Raw genomic sequence first — 24,396 nt, 5'->3', positions numbered from 1 at the left:
CTGAGATGGCCAGTGCTGAACTCATTTAACTTCTGTGATGTATTTCACATTTTCAAGTGAAATACAGTAGGAGATTCAACAAGAAAATAGAATGCTGATGTTGAATAGAAACTTTATTCTATTCTATTCTGACCAGATCAAAGTGGTGCAATATAAATATAAATGGGGTCTATTATGAATTCATGTTGACTTTAAAAGAGGTTAAACATTTTAGGGTGGGTAATAGACATGTCTGTTACTGCAAATTGGCATAAAGTGAAACATATTTGTAAACAGTTTTTGTTGTTTATTGCTGTTTTAATAAATATCCTGACTTATTGTTTCATAAATATTCTAAAATTTTTGGGGAGTCGAACCACATGATGTATAATAGAACAACCTGACATTTTACAACGTGAATAACAGATTTAACAGAATAATTTCTTTTTTTTTTTTTTTTTACAAATATGAATTACCAGTTTATGATTATAATAACATTTTTAGGGAGTTGAACCACATGACATTTTACAGATCGAACATGTCATTTTACAACAAGAACTAACATCAGAATTTTTACAAATATCCTGAATTACTATTTTATAATTATAATTACATTTTAGGGAGTCAAACCACATGACATTTTATAACCAGAACTAACTTTGCCTGAACTAATTTTAGATTTTTTACAAGTATCATGAATTACTATTTCATAAATATAACATGTCATGTGTCATCGAATCACATGACATTTTACAACCAAAGCATGTGACATTTTATGATTTTAACTAATTTTCCCTGAAATAGTTTCAGAATTTTTTACAAATAACATGAATTTCTTGCTTTATAAATATCATTAAGTTTTTGGGGAGTTGAACCACACAACATTTTATAACCCAACAACATGACATTTTATAATATTAAATAATTTTTTTTCTAAACTAATAATATTTTTTACAAACATTATGTATTTTCTATTTTATAAATATTGTCATGTTTTTGAGTCATTGAACCACATGACATTTTATAACTTGAACTAACTTTGACTGAACTAATATCAGTATTTTTACAAATATCATAAATTTACTTATTTTATAAATACTGTATCATTACGTTTTTGAGGAGGCGAACCACATGACATTTTACAATTAACATTTCACACTGTGATTTTTTTTTTTTTTTTTTTTTTTTTTTTTTACTTTTACAAATATCATGTAGTTCTAATTTTTGGGGAGTTAAACCACATGACATTCTATAGCATGAACTAACTTTGCCTTGTCATAAAAAGGTCAAATTATCTATATATTAATAGACTTATTGACACGCAATCAAGAGGGTCTGCAGGAGTCCTTTCTACAATATAAATTTCTTGTGTTATGTTTCTTTTTCTTCATCATAGAAGGTGTGTATTCAAGCGACTGGATGTATGAACTGCATTATTTTTTGTGAACTAACAGATGAAGACTTCAGATGCAAAAGCCACCGAACGCCACCTCCATCAAAAATGAGATAACGATATTGAGCGAATGCTCTCCACACACAGTATACGTTCATCAAATACTTTTGCTTCAAACCTGCTAAATCCCAGCCTCACCCCATTCAGAAATACCGGTTCATTTGCAGAAACCTCTAAACACCACTTCCCTTTGCCAACAAAAGACTCTAAGTACACAGAACCAATAAGAAGAAGCGAATAATCATATGATTTCATGTGTGTAAGAGTCAGCTTTCAGTTTTCGAGATTTTTAAAGAAACAAGATAGTTCTAGTTTATACTAGAAAATGTACATTTTATGACAATGAATTGTTTAAAATTGACTAATATCAGTTTAATATTTAGTGACTTAATGCACAATTTAGTTAAAAGTACACTTTTTATAGTTATTTATTTATTATTCATTCTTTATCTTTGATACATCATAATTTAAAGGGCACCTATTATGCCCCTTTTTACAAGATGTAATATTGGTCTTGGGTGTCCCCAGAATGTATTTGTGAAGTTTCAGCACAAAATACCCCACAGTTAATTTATTATAACCATTTGAAAATGTCATTTTTGGGGCCTGTTTTAAAAAGAGCTGTTTTGGTGTATACCACCTTAAATATAAATGAGCTGCATATCCCCGCCCTGCCTTTGGATGAGGGCGTAACTTGCATACCTATGGCAATAAACAGTCGGTAGAAGCAGAATGGCTGAGAGTGAGAGACCCGCTGTTTTGTATGGCATTCAGCCGTACATGTTTGGTGCATATTTAATGATGCCCCAAAATAGGCAGTTAAAAAAATTAATAAAAGAAAATCTATGGGGTATTTTGAGCTGAAACTTCACAGACACATTCAGGGGATACCTTAGACTTATATTACATCTTTTAAAAAGACGTTCTATGGCACCATTAAAAAAAAAAAAAAAAAAATGTAATATTGTATATAGGTTATTATATTTTAAATATTATTATATTATATTAGCTTATTGTTGTTATCCAAAAAAGTGTGCTGTCATTTTGTGTCATTATGGTTACAGTGTGATTTTTTTCCCCCTTTTACCTCTATTCAGAAAGGACAGTGAAGTGTGAGAGAGATAGGGTGGGATCGGGAAACGACCGCAGGTCACATTTGAACCTGGGTCCGCTGTGAGCACTTGGAACTGAATAAGATACGGACATGGCAGTAGTGATTTTGCAACTGTTTACTACATTATGTCTTGTCCAAAGAGGTGGACTTAGACATTTTTGCAAAAAAAAAACCACACATGGACTTTGCCATTTTTTTTTTTCAGCAAAAAACAATCAAATTTGTTAAATACCAATGAATTGACTAAAGTGACATTTTTAAAAAATAAGGTATTTCAGTAACTGACTAATAACCTTTTCGTTGCCATTAAAGTGAAATTACTGAACTTGAACATAGGAGCCTGATAAAAAATGTTAAAGGTGCCATCGAATGTTTTTTTACAAGATGTAATATAAGTCTAAGGTGTCCCCTGAATGTGTCTGTGAAGTTTCAGCTCAAAATACCCCATAGATTTTTATTATTATTAATTTTTTTAACTGCTTATTTTGAGACATAATTAGAAATGCGCCGATTCAGGCTGCGGCCCCTTTAAATGCTCGCGCTCTCCGCCCCCTCCCAAGTTCTCGACTCTATCATTACATAAACAAATTTCATACAGCTAATATAACCCTCAAAATGGATCTTTACAAAGTGTTCGTCATGCAGCATGTCTAATCGCGTAAGTATGGTATTTATTTGGATGTTTACATTTGATTCTGAATGAGTTTGATAGTACTCCATGGCTAACGGCTAATGCTACACTGTTGGAGAGATTTATAAAGAATGAAGATGTGTTTATGAATTTTACAGACTGCAAGTGTTTAAAAATGAAAATAACGATGGCTCTCTTGTCTCCGTGAATACAATAAGAAACGATGGTATCTTTAACCACATTTAACAGTACATTAGCAACATGCTAACGAAACATTTAGAAAGACAATTTACAAATATCACTAAAAATATCATGTTATCATGGATCATGTCAGTTATTATCACTCCATCCAGGGCCGGCCCTAGCTTTGATGGGGCCCTAAGCAGAATTTCATTTGGGGGCCCCTCAGTTAAAATAGCTTATGATAAACATTATCTTTTTATATAAAAAATAAATGTAAATGTATAGAATGGACAATGTCAAAATAAATACTTAAATTAATTACAAAATGCACAGTTTAGATGGACCTGTAAGAACTGAAGATAACAATAATAAATATATTATTAACATTAAAGGGATAGTTCACCCAAAAATGAAAAGTTTGTCATCATTTACTCACTCTCATATTGTTCCAAATCTGTATGAGTTTCTTTCTTCTGTTGAACACTAAATATGATATTTTGAAAAAGCCACCAACTGTTTGCTTATACCCACATTCTTCAAAATATTTTATTTTGTGTTCAGCAGAAGAAAGACATTAATACGAGAGTGAGTAAAATTAATGATGACAGAATTTTCATTTTGGGTGAACTATCCCTTTAAGGACAAGGGCAGCATGTTTACTATTACTCAGAAGCATGCTTTCTCCATTGTTTTTGTTTCTTGTTCTCTTGGTGTATCTTCTGAGCTATGTTGCAATGGTGGATGCACTATTTTTCTGCTCCGATCCTGCTTAGTGAATAAAAAGCAGTTGCAAATGATTTACAAAATACACATATCATCTTTGCATCAATAAAATGCACAACACTTTATATTTTACTACCAAATCATATATGTATTAATTAATTTAACTTGCAGTCGTATGTTTTCCTTGAAATCTCACGATTTCGGGGCGTGTGATTTTCCAAACATAATGCATGATGGGATACACTTAGCCTTGAATACTGCTCCGAAGCGGTATTCAAGGTAGTGTGGGTTTAGTGTGCACTAAGGGCACTGCACTTGGGCATTTTTAGATATGGGACAGTCTTGCGCACTTACTCGCGTGCGCGAGCTCTCAAGTGGCCAAGACCGCAAATGTGTGGGTATTTGGACAAGGCATTTGAAGGACGCACGGACGCGACTGCGCGCGAGATGCGTCCGAGCGCAGAAAGTGAAGTATACCTACACGGGCTTTAGGCTTCTGTTTCTTTAAGACCGGCACGCATCTAAATTCAGACACGCATCCGATTTTCTCTCAACTGATTACTTTCACTTTAGACATAAGCAACTCTGTTTATTTAAAATTTGTGTGTATTTGACAGTATTAGTGCAGATGCAAAAGATAAAGTCCACTAATCAGAGGCTGTTTGACAGGCTTTTAGTGTGCACGCGTGCTTCTGGTTAAGAACAGCACGCGAATGAAATGTTTAACCGGCAATGCTTTAAAGCACATACAAATAACGAACTTTTGTGATTGAGAATAAGTGCAGTGTCCTGTGAGTGAGTGTAACATGTGATGCAAATGTACGTAAGGTTTTACAGTATTGAGATGGATGCGCCAGAACTGCAACTGATAGATTGCGCAATGTCAAATCAAGCTGTCATTTAATTTGCTCTTGGGGGCCCCCTGGTGGCGGCGGGGCCCTAAGCAACCGCTTAGTTCGCTTATAGGGAGGGCCGGCTCTGGCTCCATCTGCCATTTTTCGCTATCGTTCTTGCTTGCTTGCTTACCTAGTCTGATGTTTCAGCTGTGCACAGATCCAGACATTAATACTGGCTGCCCTTGTGTAATGCCTTGACCATGGGCTGGCATATGCAAATATTGGGGGCGTACAAATTAATGATCCCGACTGTTACGTAACAGTTATGTTGAGATTCGCCTGTTCTTCGAAGATCTTTTAAACAAATGAGATTTATATAAGGAGGAGGAAACAATGGAGTTTGAGACTCACTGTATGTCATTTCCATGTACTGAACTCTTGTTATTTAACTATGCCGAGGTAAATTCAATTTTCAATTCGATGGCACCTTTAATCTAAAAGAAAAATGTCAGATGGACTTAGAGGTTTTTGCATCTGAAGTCTTCAGATCAAGACAACAAAAATTACTGTAATTGTCAGTTGTAGCTGTAATACTGTAAATAACAAAATTCTTTGAATACAATGAAAATCGCACACATGTATATACACAGAACCTCTGTGTGTGTGTGCGCAGAGTGCTCAGGTAAAGGACTCTGTAACGCTGTAGGCTGCGAGTGTGGAGAGGGCCGGATCAAAGCGGCAGTTGTGCGTGCCATACCGCATCGTGTCTATTGAGCGTTATGCCACTGCTTTACCCCGCTGTGCATGTGCGTATCGCTTCTGCCAGTGGGGCAGTGTGTGGGAATAGACTGCCACGGTTTTTAAACAGCAACCCCACCAAGCTTGTCCTCTATTTCAGCTCACACCCACAGACCTACACGAACAACGACAACTGCAAAACACAGATACTACACGGTAAACAGAGGAGAGTGCTGAAAATATGCTGTGAAATTTCTGCCACTGTTAAAGGTAGATTTTAATGTATTCTTGAGCAAGCTGGCCAAATAAACGAAGATTTAGCGCAACTACGCGCCACTAATTTAGTGTGTTTTTACAAACAAAATTCAACAAAAAAGTGTTGTGGGTAGTTGCCAAAACATGGCTATATAGTTGTTAGTATGCTGAAATGTAGTTGCTTAAGGTGTTCTGAGTGGTTATAAGCGTGTTGCTATGCCGTTATCTGCAGTTGCCCACCTACAAGTCTCTATTTCTATAGATATAGCTCAGGTTCTTTCTTCAAATAGAAGTTTATGGGATTTTAAATGTTTATGCACAGATTTCTTGCCAAGTTTATTGAATATATGGTAATAGCACAGCTCTTCCCAACAAGTCGCATGATTTGAAGTATTATTCATCTTGACAGCACAAATGCGGTGAATTGTGTGCAACGTTTAATACTTGTTCAAATGTCTAACTCTAGGTATGAGCAATACTGATGTTTTCCTAAGCAAACCACAGTACCTTTCAAAAGTTTGAATTCAACCTTTAAAGAAATCAATCATTTTATTCAGCAAGGACACATTCAAATTGATCAAAAGTGATAGTAAATACAATTATAATGTTACAAAATAATACATTTTGTTCTTTAGAACTTTCTATTTTTAATCAAGGAATCCTAAAAAAAATGATCATGGTTTCCACAAAAATATTAAGCAGCAATAAGAATATAAGAAACATTTCTTGATCAGCAAATAAGCACATTACAATGATTTATGAAGGATCATGTGAGATTGAAGACTGAAGGCTGGAGTAATGGCTGCTGAAAACTCAGCTTTGCCATCATGAGAATAAATTACATTATAAAATATATTACTCTAGAAAAAAAGTTTAAAGGGTTAGTTCACCCAAAAATAAAAATTCTGTCATTTATTACTCACCCTCATGTCGTTCCACACCCGTAAGACATTCATTCATCTTCAGAACACAAATTTTTGATAAAATCCAATGGCTCAGTGAAAAGCCTGCATTGACAGCAAGTTAATTTACACTTTTAATGCCCAGAAAGATACTAAAGACATATTTAAAACAGTTCATGTGACTACAGTGGTTCAACCTTAATTTTATGAAGGGATGAGAATACTTTTTGTGCGCCAAAAAAACTAAATAACGACTTTATTCAACAATATCTAGTGATGGCCGATTTCAAAACACTGCTTCATGAAGCTTTATGAATCTTGTTTCGAATCAGTGGTTCAGAGTGCCAAAAATCACATGATTTCAGTAAACGAGGCTTTGTTACATCATAAGTGTTTTGAAATTTCGATGGTTCACATAACTTTGGCAGTTTTAATGCACGCTCTGAACGAATGATCCGAAACAAAAGATTTGTAAAGCTTCATGAAGTAGTGTTTTGAAAATGGCCATCACTAGATATTGTTGAATAAAGTCGTTATTTAGTTTTTTTGGCACACAAAAAGTATTCTCATCCCTTCATAAAATTAAGGTTGAACCACTGTAGTCACATGAATGGTTTTAAATATAACTTTAGTAGCTTTCTGGGCATTGAAAGTGTAAATTAACTTGCTGTCAATGCAGGCCTCACTGAGCCATCAGATTTTATCAAAAATATTTTAATTTGTGTATTAATTTGTGAACGAAGGTCTACAGGTGTGGAACAACATGAGGGTGAGTAATTAATGACAGAATTTTCATATTTGGATGAACTAAACCTTTAAATAATACTACTATATCACAAGATTACTGTTTTAATGCATTTTAATCAAATAAATGCAGCTTTAGTGTGCATAAGAAATTTCTTTCAAAAAAAATCTTTCCAAACACAAACTTTTGAATGGTAATGTAAGGGAATGTAGGACAGCAGTGGTCATCAGGAATGATGGCACAGGACCTTTCTTTCATAAGCATTACACACACACAAAAATCATTCTACATGAGCTTCCAAATGGAACAAATAACCTCTTTTCCTCTAAAACCTCCATTTTCCTCAGGGTCTGTCCCTCTTTTCATGCCATCCTCCCCTAGGCCTACTCTGTGAAGTTTCACTGTGTCCATTTATAAATGGAGAAAAACAACATTCGGGCCAGGGGCTGAAAATGATTGACGTACAACAGAGTGGCACTATTAGTTGTCCGTTCCTTCTTTCAGCACGGCTTCAGCCCACATGCCAAGAGATATCTGTCAGTCCCCTGCTCTAATTACAGCGAATTAAGTGAATTGGAAAGACGTGTCAACGAGGCCTTTGGATGCTTAAATGAATGACAGTTCTGGTTCTGAAGGGTGCGCTGGTCTTCATCCAGATCCACACAATCTGTTCAATCACCACTCTATCCAGTACGAACTGCCGCTCAATCTGCAGAACTGTCGACTGACTGTAGCTAACGGCAGTAACCATCAAAAGCTGGATTAAGATGTTATCAGGCTTGTATACACCAGATTGAATTCACTTGCCAAGCACTGATGTTACAGCGTTTGATACTGTGATTTTATTTTGAATATGTTTTGGTGATTTTTCAGCATTAATACATGTAATTTAGGATGTCCCAGATGTATCGGCTATCATAAGCCCGATCCGTTATTTTTTGTCAGAAGTCACATAGGTGTCGTGAAGTAGGTGGCGGTATGCACCTTCAAGTGGGTTTGCCAAGTGTCATTAAAAGGAGAAGAAGCTCAAATGTCCGTGTGTGAACAAACGTACAAGCACTCTCGAGCTTTCGTGTTTAGCATATTTAATGCGCACTTTTGTAATGAATCACTCGAAAGTTATTACTGTTTATTTTTATCTACTGTCAGACTGGCTGATGAGACGTTGCCATAACGTTGTGTCTTGCTTCGGACTTGACTGACAAACTGGCATTCTGACATTGTGAGCTACTGAGCTTCATGTACCATTGTAACAGATGTTTACATCTACCAGTGTCTTTATATAGGCTATACATACACAGATGATGATGATGATGTATATTAAAGGGTTAGATTACCCAAAAATGAAAATTATGTCATTAATGACTCACCCTCGTGTCGTTCCAAACCCGTAAGACCCCCGTTCATCTTCGGAACACAGTTTAAGATATTTTAGATTTAGTCCGAGAGCTTTCTGTCCCTCCATTGAAAATGTTTGTACGGTATACTGTCCATGTGACATCAGTGGGTTAGTTAGAATTTGTTGAAGCATCGAAAATACATTTTGGTCCAAAAATAACAAAAACTATGACTTTATTCAGCATTGTATTCTCTTCCGAAATCCTTTCCATTGAATTGATTCCATTGAATTGATTCCATTGAACTGATTCCATTGAGTCCTTTCATCTGTCGGCGTTGGTAATGCACTTTTATGTCGCCGTGGTTGTTTTTGGCGATTAGGACATCCGCGACATGCTCACTTACGCACCATTTAAAAAAATATAGCAATACCAAAATACAAACAATGTAGAATAGCTTGAATACAGCGTGCGTCTCCCTCAACTGTAAACAAAGCTCTGGCGCACCAGATAACACGTCAGCAGTGTCTTACATCAGCAGCGTCACTGCGGAGTCGTGAACCACACTCCGGAGCAGAAGGGGGCGGTAATGCACCAATAAGCTGGATGCCAACCGCCGTAAAACAGGAAAGAAGAAGAAGAAGAAGCGGAGTCATGAACGCGAATTGACAACAGACCCGGAAGAGAATACAATGCTGAATAAAGTCATAGTTTTTGTTATTTTTGGACCAAAATGTATTTTCGATGCTTCAAAATGTCGCGGATGTCCTAATCGCCAAAAACAACCACGGCGACGTAAAAGTGCATTACCAACGCCGACAGATGAAAGGATTCAATGGAATCAATTCAATGGAAAGGATTCCGGAAGAGAAGACAATGCTGAATAAAGTTGTAGTTTTTGTTATTTTTGGAGCAAAATGTATTTTCGATGCTTCAACAATTCTAACTAACCCTCTGATGTCACATGGACTACTTTGATGATGTTTTTATTACCTTTCTGGACATGGACAGTAGTGATCGACCGATATTGATTTTTTATAACCGATACCGATACAGATTATTTGCATGTTTATGTACCTGATAACCGATATGCAGAACCGATATTTATTTACTGTTATACTTCTGTTTTTGACAATTATTACAACACAAATGAGCTGAACAAACCATTTTATTTATAACAATCACTCCCTCCTTGCATACAAAAAAAAACTTTATATTTATACACAAATAAATAGAGGGGTCTGAGTCCAAAAAATTAAAGTGCACTGTTACTAAGTGTCTTTGTTTTAAAATAAAAGCTTTGAGGTAAAAAAATAAAGCACAAAAATGATTATAACATATTGGTGGATGCCAACTGACAAAAGTGCTGTTTGACTATAACTTAATCAACCGCGATCGCGCATGGAGATAATAAATAATTAATTTCCACAAAGCGGTAGGCTATATTTATATGTGTATTAGCGAAATAATTGTTATGTAGTAAATGATAATATAATCTAGGGTGTTTAAACAAGATAATCTTGTCAAAAGTTTCATTCAGTGGCCGTGCTTAAGCCTCCTGATCATCCGTCAGTTGCTAAGCAATATGAACGAACTTTTTCTTCTAGACTAATGGTGAGCAAATACAACAGATAGAGAATTAAATTCAGCGCTTTTATTTTCAACATGCACTCATTCATGTCTGTTTTATTTAATTCATGTAAAGTTACGTCTTTATTGGGGCAGGACATGACGAATTACACTACGTGACTCAATGAGTTCGTCTCAATTGTTTAGAAACAAGCTGCATAAATTAACTATATCAGGAATTTATGTCTCAGATCTCATTTGTGCATGTCTGTTATGTTAAATAAAGTTGATTAATTAAAGCAAACCAAGTAGAACATGTACTTTACCTGTGCTCTGAGTTGTTGTTGACTGATCTCCTCAGACGCCCGGGCTGCAATGACGGAAATCTCAAAACGGCCACAAGATGGTGCCGTAAATCGTCGAATCCGATATTACAAAACCGATACCCGATTATGGAAAAATGCTTAAATATCGGGAAAAATATCGGTAAACAGATACATCGGTCGATCACTAATGGACAGTATACCGTACATACATTTTCAATGGAGGGACAGAAAGCTCTCGGACTAAATCTAAAATATCTTAAACTGTGTTCCGAAGATGAATGGAGGTCTTACGGGTTTGGAACGACATGAGGGTGAGTCATTAATGACCTAATTTTCATTTTTGGGTGAACTAACCCTTTAAAAATGTTTGTCTTTGCACTGTGCAATTTTTCATTTTTAGCCTAAGGCCTCCGAATAAAGACTTTTGTAAATTTTAAAGATCTGAAGATTGTGTCCAGGCTCTCATGCTTTTTTTTTACTATGATTTATTATATTAGTTAAAATCTATGTTAATAAAGTAAATTAAACTTCTTTAACAATTTTTTTTTTGCAGAAAATATGATTTGCATTTATAATTGTTTGAGATGTGATTTTTTTTATTATTTTTTTTTTTTATTTCTCAGCATTATTATTACCAACAACAACAACAACAGCACTACATATATTCTTGAGTTTGCATTGTTAATTTGTTGATTTATAACATTTTGGACTAATATTGATTATTGATTTTTTATTATTATACTAATACAGTAATACTATTTTACAGTGCCCTTATTACATATATGTACTTAATATAATAATAAAAATAAATTATGCATAATTATAAGCAACTAACCCTAAACCAAACTCGAACAATATAGTAATTAATACTTATTAGTACTTGTGTAATTACAGTGTAACGGCATAAAATAAAGTGTAACCTTAATTCATTTTGATAATATATTAGTATATGTTAATACTAGGGCTGGGTGATATATCGCATGCGATTCTCACGCGCATTTCGTCAGTAAAGCCGGTTCCCTGATTACCGCTAAATCGCCATCACCTGCTTTCAAATGGAGCGCCTTTTAATAGACAGAGCCGTAGTTCACGGACAAGCCACGCAAAATCGCGTTCAGTATCGAAGATGAATCGACTTCGATAATGAACCCGATTTTGCGTGGCTTGTCAGTGAACTACGGCTCTGTCTATTAAAAGGCGCTCCATTTGAAAGCAGGTGATGGCGATTTAGCGGTAATCCGGGAAACGGCTTTACTGACGAAATGCGCGTGAGAATCTCATGCGATATATCGCCCAGCCCTAGTTAATACTTATGCTATATATACACAATTCCCTATTACAGTATTTTATATATTTCTTAAGTCAACATAAAAGAACATATTAAACAATATTCACAATTGAAAATGAGAAGTCATTCACATATCTTAATGTTTCCATAACAATTTATGTTATATTTAATATATTATTCTATATTCTGTTTAATATTTAGGTTAGATATATATAATTTTGTTTTGATAAGCATACATGACATGCAGAAATTGTGCACTGTAGCTTTAAGAAAACTCATTTTGTGTAATTAATAGGAAAATAGCTGGAGCTTAAGTGTCTGTTGCATAAACTTCATTAATCACAGTTTTTCTTACCATGTGAGTAGATTAGTTTTTACCATTTTACTGTACAATGTGATAGACAGAAATGTATAATAAATGCTTTCAGGGGAGACTACAGTGGATTATTGTATAAAAAAAACAAAAACAAAAACAAAAAATAGCCAGTCAGCAAATTTTCTATTTACTGTCAGTAACAGACTGAGCAGTTTTGGGGAAGTTTAAGACATACATATTTATTTGAAACACCACCTTCACTGATAATAGTGATTGGATGCTAATTGAGGCGGTTGCGGTCGCCTGTAGGGATAATGTAGCAGAGCCGAAACTGTGTGGGAGGGCCGCCCATTTACGTCCATTACTGCACAACCACAAGGACCCCAGCAGTCTGCCCTATATGAAATACATTTAGAAATCTCTGCCAGCGCCTGGACTGAATTACAGGCAATAGAGCCATCAGCAGTGAACAACTACCACCTGCTTCAGGCTTGAACCACGGACATCACCAGGATGACAAGACAGATAAATTGCGATCTGAACGTACGGGCAGCACTGCCATAAAACTCTGACTTATTGAGTGCTCGGATATCATTTAGGAGCACTATTTGTTCTGCCCTCAACAAGCAAACTACCCATTCCAGCTTGACCTCTGAACTTGGATGGATTAGAGCACACCTCCATTATTCAGATCCATTTGATCAATGAGCTTGGGAGCAAAACAGCAATTAGCAAACACCTCTCAGCCTCTCTGCTGAACACACTCTTCTAATGAGGTGTGTGAGGGCCGCTGGGCATACATGAGCAATAGAGCGAGCCATGTGAGAGAGAGAAAACAGCAAATCTACTTTTCCATCAACTGCTAGTTACAGCTAGATAAAGTCCTCTAACAGACAATGAATAAATCCTCTTGTTTATTTAAACTGACTGGGTATAAACAGTAAGTCTAGATAAAGTGAGCTACATTGTGTTATTGTTAACTAAAGGTGCCCTCGAATGAAAAATGTAATTTATCTTGGCATAGTTAAATAACAAGAGTTCAGTACATGGAAATGACATACAGTGAGTCTCAAACTCCATTGTTTCCTCCTTCTTATATAAATCTCATTTGTTTAAAAGAACAGGCGAATCTCAACATAACACCGACTGTTACGTAACAGTCGGGGTGTACGCCCCCAATATTTGCATATGCCAGCCCACGTTTCCAACATTATAAAAGGCATTAGACAAGGGCAGCCAGTATTAACGTCTGGATGTGCACAATCAAATCATCAGACTAGGTAAGCAAGCAAGATGGAGCAATAATAACTGACATGATCCATGATAACATGATATTTTTAGTGATATTTGTAAACTGTCTTTCTAAATGTTTTGTTAGCATGTTGCTAATGTACTGTTAAATGTGCTTAAAGTTACCATCGGTTATTACTGTATTCACGGAGACAAGAGAGCCGTCGCTATTTTCATTTTTAAACACTTGCAGTCTGTATAATGCATAAACACAACTTCATTCTTTATAAATCTCTCCAACAGTGTAGCATTACCCGTTAGCCACAGAGCACTATCAAACTCATTCAAAATCAGAAGTAAACAATATAACAGTATACAATACTCACATAATCCAACGCATGCATGCCGCATGCATGATGAACACTTTGTAAAGATCCATTTTGAGGGTTATATTAGCTGTGTAAACTTTGTTAAGCCACTGTTTAAGGCAAGCGCGAGCTCTGTGGGCGGAGAGCACGGGATTTAAAGGGGCCGCAGCATAATATTGGCGCGTTTATAATGATGCCCCAAAATAGGCAGTTAAAAAAATTAATTTAAAAAAAATCTATGGGGTATTTTGAGCTGAAACTTCACAGACACATTCAGGGGACACCTTAGACTTATATTACATCTTTTAAAAACATAATCTAGGGCACCTTTAAATGATGACGTAAACTGAAAGTTTTTCCTTTGCGTAAGAATGTCAACGTTGTCAAAATGATCGCCGTTCACACAGATCTGCGAAAACGACTAAAAACGCTGTAATATGCATGCCAGGCCAGTAGTTGGCGATATCAGTTTGTAAAAAAAGAAAACACTACGTGCCTATCCACCTTATTCCTGACTAGCCTACTGCGTTTCGAATTATGGGTTCCACTTCCGGTTTGGGGAACTTCTATTTAAAAAGAATGAAATGAATCATTTCAAATAATAATGTTGCCCTACAAATAAAGCTTATCCGTCAGTTTGACTGAATGAGCTGTCAATTTTCCGTTTATGTTTTATTTTCAGACATCATGAGAATAACGTAACACTTGGTATTTTAACGTAATGTTATAACAAGAATATCTATGGCAAGAGCTCTTTTCAGTTGCTGCTTTCTATCCTTGTGATTATTTTCTTTTGTCATGCTGCACATTTTTGGTCTATTCTCCTGATATAATTTACAATATATCCCATTAATAATTCACTGGAATGCATGAAGAATCTCTCGTTTTTCTCCTCAAAGCCTCGCATCTCTTTCCAGGTTTGTTTTCACAGGTAAATACAATTTATTACCTGTAAAAATGATAGAAATTAGGGCTGGGCGATATATCGCATGCGATTCTCACGCGCATTTCGTCAGTAAAGCCGGTTCCCTGATTACCGCTAAATCGCCATCACCTGCTTTCAAATGGTGCGCCATTTAACAGACAGAGCCGTAGTTCACTGATAAGCCACGCAAATATCGCGTTCATTATCGAAGGCGATTCATCTGCGATATGAACGTGGCTTATCAGTGAACTACGGCTCTGTCTGTTAAATGGCGCACCATTTGAAAGCAGGTGATGGCGATTTAGCGGTAATCAGGGAACCGGCTTTACTGACGAAATGCGCGTGAGAATCGCATGCGATATATCGCCCAGCCCTAATAGAAATCACTTTGAAATAGTATCACGCAATATTGAAGTTCATTAACATTTTTTATTAAGGCAACTTATATTACATAATACAGATATATATCACTAGTTATGTTTAACCGGTCCGTTATTGCTTTTTCATGGTCTGTTGAAAGTACCTTGTTGATGGATTTACACTTTTAAATGTCCTTTTAATGTTCGTTGGTTGAAGGGTGAATAGAATAATGTCATCTCATTGTATGCAGTTTAAAAATAAAACGTATTATTGTGTTCATAGAGCAAGCCTTTCATTGACTGTTTACAGCTTAATGGAAGTTAAACCAATAATTCGCGCAAATCGTCATGGGGCAGGAATAAGGTGGATAGACTGAACATGTAATATGCATACGCATGACATCACCGTTTCACAAATTTACGTTTTTGTAGTTTACTCTGAAACGATAAAGGTCTCTTTTTCAAAAATTTTAACTTTGAAACCCATTTTCAAAAGTTTGCGTTTTCAGGCCCTCAAAACGCTGTTGTCGTGTATATGAACGGCCAAAACACATGAAAAGTTTTCCACTTTTAGTTGAAAACTGTCATGTAAACAGCCCCTAAAGCTAAAACAATGTTGTAAATTGAATTAAAATAAAATATAAATATTAGATGAAAAACTAATTTATTTTATTTCAGTTAGTTTCCAAGGCAACATAACTATTTTTGTTTTAAAATGACTAAAACTAAAATAAAATCAAAGCTAAACAGAAATATTTACAACAAAATCTAATAAAAATGACAAACGCACATAACAAAATATAAAAATAAAAACCTGAAAATATAAAAATATAAAAAAAAGCTAATTCAAAACACTATAATAGTAAAATAACAGCTTAGAAGTGTTACATACTTCGAAGTACATACTTAGTACAGTACATTCAGAAAGTATTCTTCTTTTTATTGTCTTTTTATTTTGTTACAGTATGTTGCAGCCTAGTTATCACAACTTTGTTTTTTGTTATGTCATTATGTATAAATTGTATGTGAAAAAAGGTTTTTATAAAGCATTTTAGCATAAAGCTGCAACATAAAAGGTGAATGGGTTTGAATACCTGTATATAAATACACTTTATTTTTCAGGGCATGCAGTATACAATCTAATTTATTTAGTAATTAGATTTAGTATTGATTTGAAGTATATTATTACAGGGAAAATCCCTCCCGGAGTAACCTGAGGTCATCCCTTGCAGGATTTAAACCTACAAAGTTTTGGATTCTAGCCCAGATCTTTAACCAGCACACCACCTAATCTTAAAGAGGTCATGAACTGAGAAATCAAAATCTTTTGACATACAATAGGTCATTATGCTATAAAAACATCCTGTAAGTTACAGAACTCAAGACTTTCTCATTATTCTAAAAACAGCTTATATTGAAGCCAGTCTTCCAAAACGTCAGGTTCTGGAATGTGCCACTTTATAACGTAATAGTGTGGCTATGCACCGCCTCCGCAGAAGATCAACGTCTGCTTCTACATCACTGCCTGTTTAGCCCCGCCCCCCGATTCATGCATTGTAGGTAAATAACGAGCGAGGCAAACGCAGGTCTACTTAGAAACCAAACGATAAAGATGGCTCTGAAGACAACAAGACACTGTGCAGTCCCAAGTTGTGGAAAAACACAGGATTTTCAGCAAGACTAAAACTAAAAGACGATGCTCTGCTGACTACATTGGATCCGACAGTATTGTCGCACCACACAAGTAGGAGTACCTTTTTTAATCATGTGGTCACAATTTCTTTGTCTGTTATTACAGATCGCTTGCTATGTACTGAGTATTTATGCATTTTTAAATTGTGATTAAATTACATATAGAAAGCGATCAAAGAACGCTCTCTTTATAATGGGTGAAGCTGTCAATCACACAGCATGACTCTCGCCAAAACTCCCATTATGAATCTCTAACTGTATTTACACTGTGTTAGTAATGATAGAAGCATTCGTGTGAGTGCAGAAACCAAGTTTCAATGACATGATCACTGCCATCACACGATCAACAAGCTGCCTGTCAACGGCTACAGTGCTCATCGCTGCAAGCTTTCATGCGACGGGAGTAGACCTAAATATAATGCTATAATCAACACTTTTCACGATTAGTTAATCTTGACAGCTGTAGGCCCCAAGAGTAAAAAAGTGTTTGCAGTGGGGGTTCAGTCTGTAACTGCATGGCAGCACCAATTCCACATATAAGACTTATGTCATATGCAAATATGTCAGCCAATCACAGCAGTGGGTGTGTACACTGAAGTCTCACAGCAGACACGCCCCTTCAAACAGAGTGTTCGGACCAGAGGGCTAAAATCAGGGTAGAACAATAGCCTTTTATTTCTAAATTATGGTAATTTTTTGATGAAAAAATCATAAGTTCACCTCAGGAAGCACTATGAAATAATAAAAAATGCAGTGACTAATGTTGTCTTAATGGTATTGGTTCTCAAATCTAGATTCTACAAATGTAATCTAGATTAAAACGCTAAAAATAAAATAAAATCAAGATGTAAACTGAAATCATATATAATCATCAATAACTATTGTTTTTACTGAAGAACATACAGTTCTTGAAATTTCTGGAATCACAAAATGAATAGCTAATTAATTTAATATATGAATAATTATAGCAGAAATAGCAAAAATATTCATTAGTCCAAAAAAATAAAAGAACCACTGTCCACTGGTCTAAGCAGCTGTAAAACAGATTTAAATGCCAAAGTAATTTTGAACATACAAATACTGTCATATTTCAAAAATGTAATTTAATTCACTTGGTCATAATACAAAACTGACTGGTCCCACTTTATATTAAGTGGCCTTAACTACTATGTACTTATATGAAACAATAAGTACAATGTACTTATTTGGTTCATATTGAATTGCAAAACACATTTGCAGCTATTGAGGCGGGGTATGGGTAAGGTTAGGGAAAGCTTTGGTGGTATGGGTAGGTTTAAGGGTAGGGGTAAGGGTTAAGGGATGGGTCAACAGTGTAATTATAAATGTAATTGCAGAAATTAATTACAGATGTAATTACATGCAGGATTTTTTTAAATATAAGTACAATGTAAAAACATGTATGTACACAATAAGTGCATTGTATCAAAGGATTAATTTAAATGTAAGTACATACTAGTTATGACCACTTAATATAAAGTGGGTCCAACTGACTTTATATATAACTGATAAAAGTTCCCGGCGCTCACGCATAGTTAAAGGCGCCCTAGAATCAAAAATTGAATTTTCCTTGGCATAGTGAATAACAAGAATTCAGTACATTGAAAAGACATACATTGAGTTTCTAACTCCATTGCTTCCTCCTCCTTATATAAATCTCATTTGTTTAAAAGACCTCCGGAAAACAGGCGAATCTCAACATAACTCCGACTGTTACGTAACAGTCGGGATCATTAATATGTACGCCCCCAATATTTGCATATGCCAGCCCATGTTCAAGGCATTACACAAGGGCAGGACGTCTGGATGTGCACAGCTGAATCATCAGACTAGGTAAGCAAGCAAGGACAATAGTGAAAAATGGCAGAAGGAGCAATAATAACTGACATGATCCATGATTACATGATATTTTTAGTGATATTTGTAAATTGTCTTTCTAAATGTTTCGTTAGCATGTTGCTAATGTACTGTTAAATGTGGTTTAAGTTACCATCATTTATTACTGTATTCGCGGAGACAAGAGCCGTCGCTATTTTCATTTTTAAACACTTGCAGTCTGTAAAATTCACAAACACAACTTCATTCTTTATAAATCTCTCCAACAGTGTGTAATGTTAGCTTTAGCCATGGAGCACTATCAAACTCATTCAGAATCAAAAGTAAACATCCAAATAAATACTATACTCACATGATCTGACACATGCACGCAGTATGCATGACGAACATCTTGTAAAGATCCATTTGAGGCTTATATTAGCTGTGTAAACTTTGTTTATGCACTGTATAACTGCACTTATAGTTGAGAGCTCGGGAAGGCAGGGAGCGAGAGATTTAAAGGGGCCGTGCAGCCTGAATCGGCGCATAGTTAATGATGCCCCAAAATAGGCAGTTAAAAAAATGTATTAAAAAAAATATATGGGGTATTTTGAGCTGAAACTTCACAGACACATTCAGGGGACACCTTAGACTTATATTACATCTTTTGAAAAGACGTTCTACGGCACCTTTAAACTTTTAGAAAAAAAAAGTTCAATGGAGTTTTATATAAAACCCTAGTGTTACTGAATCATTTTAAAAGAACCCTTTGTGCCAAAAAGGTTCTATGTAAGGTGAAATGTCTTTAATAACTGCAAAATATTTAACAGATTATTTTTTACATTTTTTTTTGTTTGTATGTTTACAACTGTTTAATTCATAATATTTAATTATAATTAATAGTGAATTAAACAAAATTAATTAAAACTAAATCCATAAAATGATGAGAACTCCTAAAAGGTTCTATATGAAGCAACTGAAAGAACCCTTTAAGGTTCTATATAGAACCTTTTCTCATAAAAGTGTGGTGCCTGATGACGTGTCTCATAATTGAGACTACAGGCTACAGCAAGTTTGAATGGAAAAGAACAGAGAAAACAGAAGAAATATTAAAATTTCATGTGCTGCTGCGTATTTTCATTTGCGAATCTAACAGAGATGCTCAGACTATTCAAGTATGGAAGTTCTAGGTTAAACGACTGAACCTAAAACTGGACTAAAGACCCTCACAGATGCTCAGAGAGAGGAGACAACAGCTGCCTGACCACCACAGGAGCTGAACTAGAGACAAACACATCTTTAATAATAAGCATCTGTGCTTCTAACACCTGACATCTGGCACCTTCTACAGTCAATAGCAAGATTCTTTCTTCTACAATCTTTTTGAATTCTCTCCAAAACCATCAAATATTCTCAGATGAAGGCCATACTTAAAGTAGAAAAAAAAAAAAAAAATCAAAGCACATATGTGCAAAAAGTCAGCAGATGTGGGAGTTAATGCAAGAGTCCATCAATCAGACTGTACAACAGCAGATCTCAAGTGTAAACCACTAACGCCACCTGCTGTTCATGTAGAGCAATAGGAACCAAGGGTGCTGTAGGGCTGTGAATGCACTAAGATGCTTTCAGTGAAAACATGCCTGTTGGTTAACTGTCATGTGAGATTGCAGTTGTTACCCAAAGCCATGCGACACTCCTCTGAGTGGTACAGGGTTAAGTCAAAATTCCACCAAGTAGAATACAGCAGTATTATACAATAGTGTATGCAATATTATTGAATTACTAATTCGGCAACCAGATAAATGAGCTGTTAGAATCATGTAAAACTAAATTATTATAAGATTTCTTTGACTGAAGTTCATGCGAGCCATACAAAATCTGATGTCAATTAAAAAGCAATTCACGATCATCTATTTGCATGCAATGCTGCAATTTCCGCATCCAAAACAACAAAAAACATGCAAAACTGCCTCTACCGCTAAACATGCATTTGTGATTCTTTGTTATACACGTCACATGTCTGTTTCAGGTACATGCAAGTGAAATATTAGGGTTAATAGAGAGCTGTGAATTAATGAAGGATTAGAGGAGTATATGGTTCAGTCCAGGTCATACTGGGAGGAAATGAGTGGGGTGGATGATGAAAAAAAGAAAAAAAAAAACTATATATAATAAAAACTGGTGTTTTGAGGGGAAATACATCAGTACATACCCAGAAACAGCCTCTTAGGAACTTTGATTTCTTCATCCTTACTGTCTGTTGCTTCAGACAAATAAGACAAATAAACAAAAAATAAGAACAGGGAGAGCGAGAGGAAAAAATAGATTGCATCGCTCCATCTTCTTGGGGACACAAAAGCCCTGAAGTGATTGAACTCATGAAAACATGACCAAGTTATATTCCATCCTAAAATCAAATGATAAGATACTATATTTTGCATTAAGAAAACAAAGCACATTTTTAGAATCACTATTATACTATTATAATTTCCTGACACATTCTCAACTAAATAAATAAATAAATCATAGAACTTTTTCACATTACAGTAAATGAGAATAATATAATGGCCAAAAACAATACTTTTTACTATTAATTTTAGCAAAATAAATATTATATCACTTTTCACCTGATTTTATATTTGGGTCATAAAGTTTGGAATCATTAAAAAATTATGTTAAATCTTATGCCCATGAAGTCTGCATTTATTTGATTAAAAACACAGTAAAAACTAATATTGTGGAAATATTATTACAATTTAAAATAACAATTTTCTATTTTAATATATTGTGTATGGAATTTATTCTTGTGATGGTGTGCTTATTTTTTTCAGCAGCCATTACTCCAGTCTTCAGTGTCACATGATCCTTTAATATGCTGATTTGGTGCTCAAGAAACATTTTGTATTATTATGATAGTTGAAAACAGTTTTGCTGCTACTTACACTACCATTCAAAAGTTTAGGATATCATTGGGGTAACATTGATAATAATAAGAAATGTTTCTTGAGCTGCAAATCAGCATATTAGAATGATTTCTGAAGGATCATGTGATTGGAATAATTACTGCTGAATATTCAGCATTGCCATCACAGGGATAAATTACATTTTAACAACATATTAACATGGAAACATGTTCTTTAGATTGTAATAATATTTCACAATATTACTTTACTTTTGATCAAATAAATGCAGCCTTGGTGAGCATAAGAAACTTCTTTCAGAAACACTGTTAGCTACACATGCGATCATTAATTTTGATGTGTACCAAATGGGTTTGTTCAAAATTCGATTGTGAGAACCTTAAGACTTGAATTTCAATGTTGGGTTAATTATACAGAAGTAACAACGGGAGCTGTTTCCAATGATTCATCTAGTTATTTTGAACATTCTCCATCTGTTGAGAAGCTGTTGGAGAGTTTGCAAGTGTCACCGCTGTGAAGTTAACTCTGAAAAAAGTTTGTTTAACTCTCTTGGATGTTGTGTCAGTTTTAAGACAATAGTCAACCCATAAAGACAGAGAAGGCAGCAGTATGACTTCACAACAAAAGATAAAAACTTGTTTAAACAGGATGTCTTATGTAAACAGACGAGTGAGAGACTATTAGTTTAAGGCTTCATCTAATTTGTCCAAGGAGCGTTTCTAAAGTCAGAATATATCTGTACCTTTTTATGCACTGTGTGTTTTGTTCTCTCTTAGTTATTGGTTATGTTCAGAACAGCATACCATCATACTACTCAAATTACTTCAACTGTATGTATAATGCATTTTCTGTATGCATGGAATACCGGGAATCACTCAATGAAACATATATGAAGTCATGTCATGTGGCAACAATGTAGCATCATACCACCAGTTTGAAATATTTAAAGCATTACATACTGTATACTGTATTACATACTATTCTTTAAAACAGTACAGGCATATTCCATTCCGAACATAAAGTTCAGCTTTCAGGCTCAGTTTGAGTGAGCAAATTCATCTTTATTAACTTTGTAACACACCTCATGTATAAATAAACCTGAGACTGATGTTCACCAAACAGCCAGCTGGTCAAAGTTTATCCCATGGTTTATCCCCTTCAAAGGCCCTCCTTGTATGATAATCTCGTAAAACATTTTCAAAGACAGACCCTGACCATGTGACTGTATCTACTGTAATTCAATAGGCTGTAAACTCAAGTACCAATCTCAACTAATCAGACTGACTGGAAAACCAGGAATTAGAGAATTTCATATATAAAAAATATTAAAGAAAGAAACCAGGAAAAAAAATGTAAATGATTCTTTTACCTGGGAATAAAAAAAGTGTTACACAAACATTCTCTCCAATATAATGCTGAAAAAAAAAAAAAAAACTTTGGTCCGTTGCTCTACACACACTCAATCGGAAGCTGTAAAGAGTCATAAAGATTCCCACCTGTGAACGAGCGGCGTTTGGTGTTGAGTTCAGTGGCCATGCGGACGTTGGTGCACAGGTTCAGCATGATTAACATTGTGATGATCATGATTATACTCTGCCAAAGCAGTGGAGTCTCAAAGTAACGTCCAAACCTGGAAAAATAAATAAACAACACACACACACACACACACACACACACATAATATATATATATTTGGTCAGAGCTTTTTCCATGCTGTTTCAAGTTGTTACTGATAAATGGATGAGGATTTTTAAAAATCATTTGACAGATTTTGCTAGGGCAGATTTAATATTTAACTATATATATATATATATATATATATATATATATATATATATATATATTTTTTTTTTTAAGTTTATAATAATAATAATTTTTTTATGCACAAAAAGGACAAAATATTTGTGCACCAATAATAAATTTAAGCACCTCTCAATATTTTTTCAATCATATATATATATATATATATATATATATATATATATATATATATATATATATATATATATATATACATATACATAGTACTGGTCAAAAGTTTGGACACATTAAAATGTCATATCGCACAGTGTGCTTGCAATTTTTTTTATTTTTCAATTTTTGTTTGTATTTTTTTTTTTTTTAATTTTCTTCAATCACAAATGTTTAGGTCTCCAGAATAACAGAAAACCTAAGAATCTTTTAAATATCCAAGCCAGGAAAATGGAAAGCAATAATAATAATTATTATCATTTTTATACAGTACCGGTCAAAAGTTTGGCCACATTACTATTTTTAATGTTTTTGAAAGAAGTCTCTCATGCTCATCAAGCCTGCATTTATTTGATCAAAAATACAGAAAAATTGCAATATTGTGAAATATTATTATTTATCATTTAAAATAATGGTTTTCTGTTTTAATATACTTTAAAATATAATTTATTTCTGTGATTAAAAGCTGAATTTTCATCAGCAGTTACTCCAGTCTTCAGTCTACATGATCCTTCAGTAATCATTCTAATATGCTGATTAATAATCAATGTTGGAAACAGAATTATTTGATGAATAAAAAGTTTTAAAAAAGTGAGACTTCTTTCAAAAACATTAAACAAAGATATGATGTCAGATAAATGCCTCTTTATAAATACACAATAAAGAGAATTATGGCAGATGAGTGGATTATGTGCCATGTAT

General features: G+C 34.7%; 1 protein-coding gene across 3 annotated transcripts in view; it reads right to left on the bottom strand.

Annotated features, from left to right (window-relative positions):
- Positions 1-24,396, bottom strand: part of LOC125275172 (solute carrier family 66 member 2) — a 53,084-nt gene that overhangs the window by 28,011 nt on the left and 677 nt on the right. For 2 of the 3 annotated variants that reach the window (XM_048201884.1, XM_048201886.1), the window contains 2 exons: positions 23,220-23,353; positions 21,015-21,065 (listed from right to left, as the gene is read on the bottom strand). In XM_048201884.1, coding sequence (XP_048057841.1) covers positions 21,015-21,065; positions 23,220-23,353 — 185 coding nt within the window. The remainder of the gene's footprint in view (positions 1-21,014; positions 21,066-23,219; positions 23,354-24,396) is intronic. The other variant, XM_048201887.1, reaches the window with a different exon arrangement.

Source organism: Megalobrama amblycephala, linkage group LG9 (assembly GCF_018812025.1).
Source record: "Megalobrama amblycephala isolate DHTTF-2021 linkage group LG9, ASM1881202v1, whole genome shotgun sequence".
Classification (NCBI taxonomy): domain Eukaryota; kingdom Metazoa; phylum Chordata; class Actinopteri; order Cypriniformes; family Xenocyprididae; genus Megalobrama; species Megalobrama amblycephala.
This window is presented reverse-complemented; position numbering and strand designations above follow the sequence as displayed.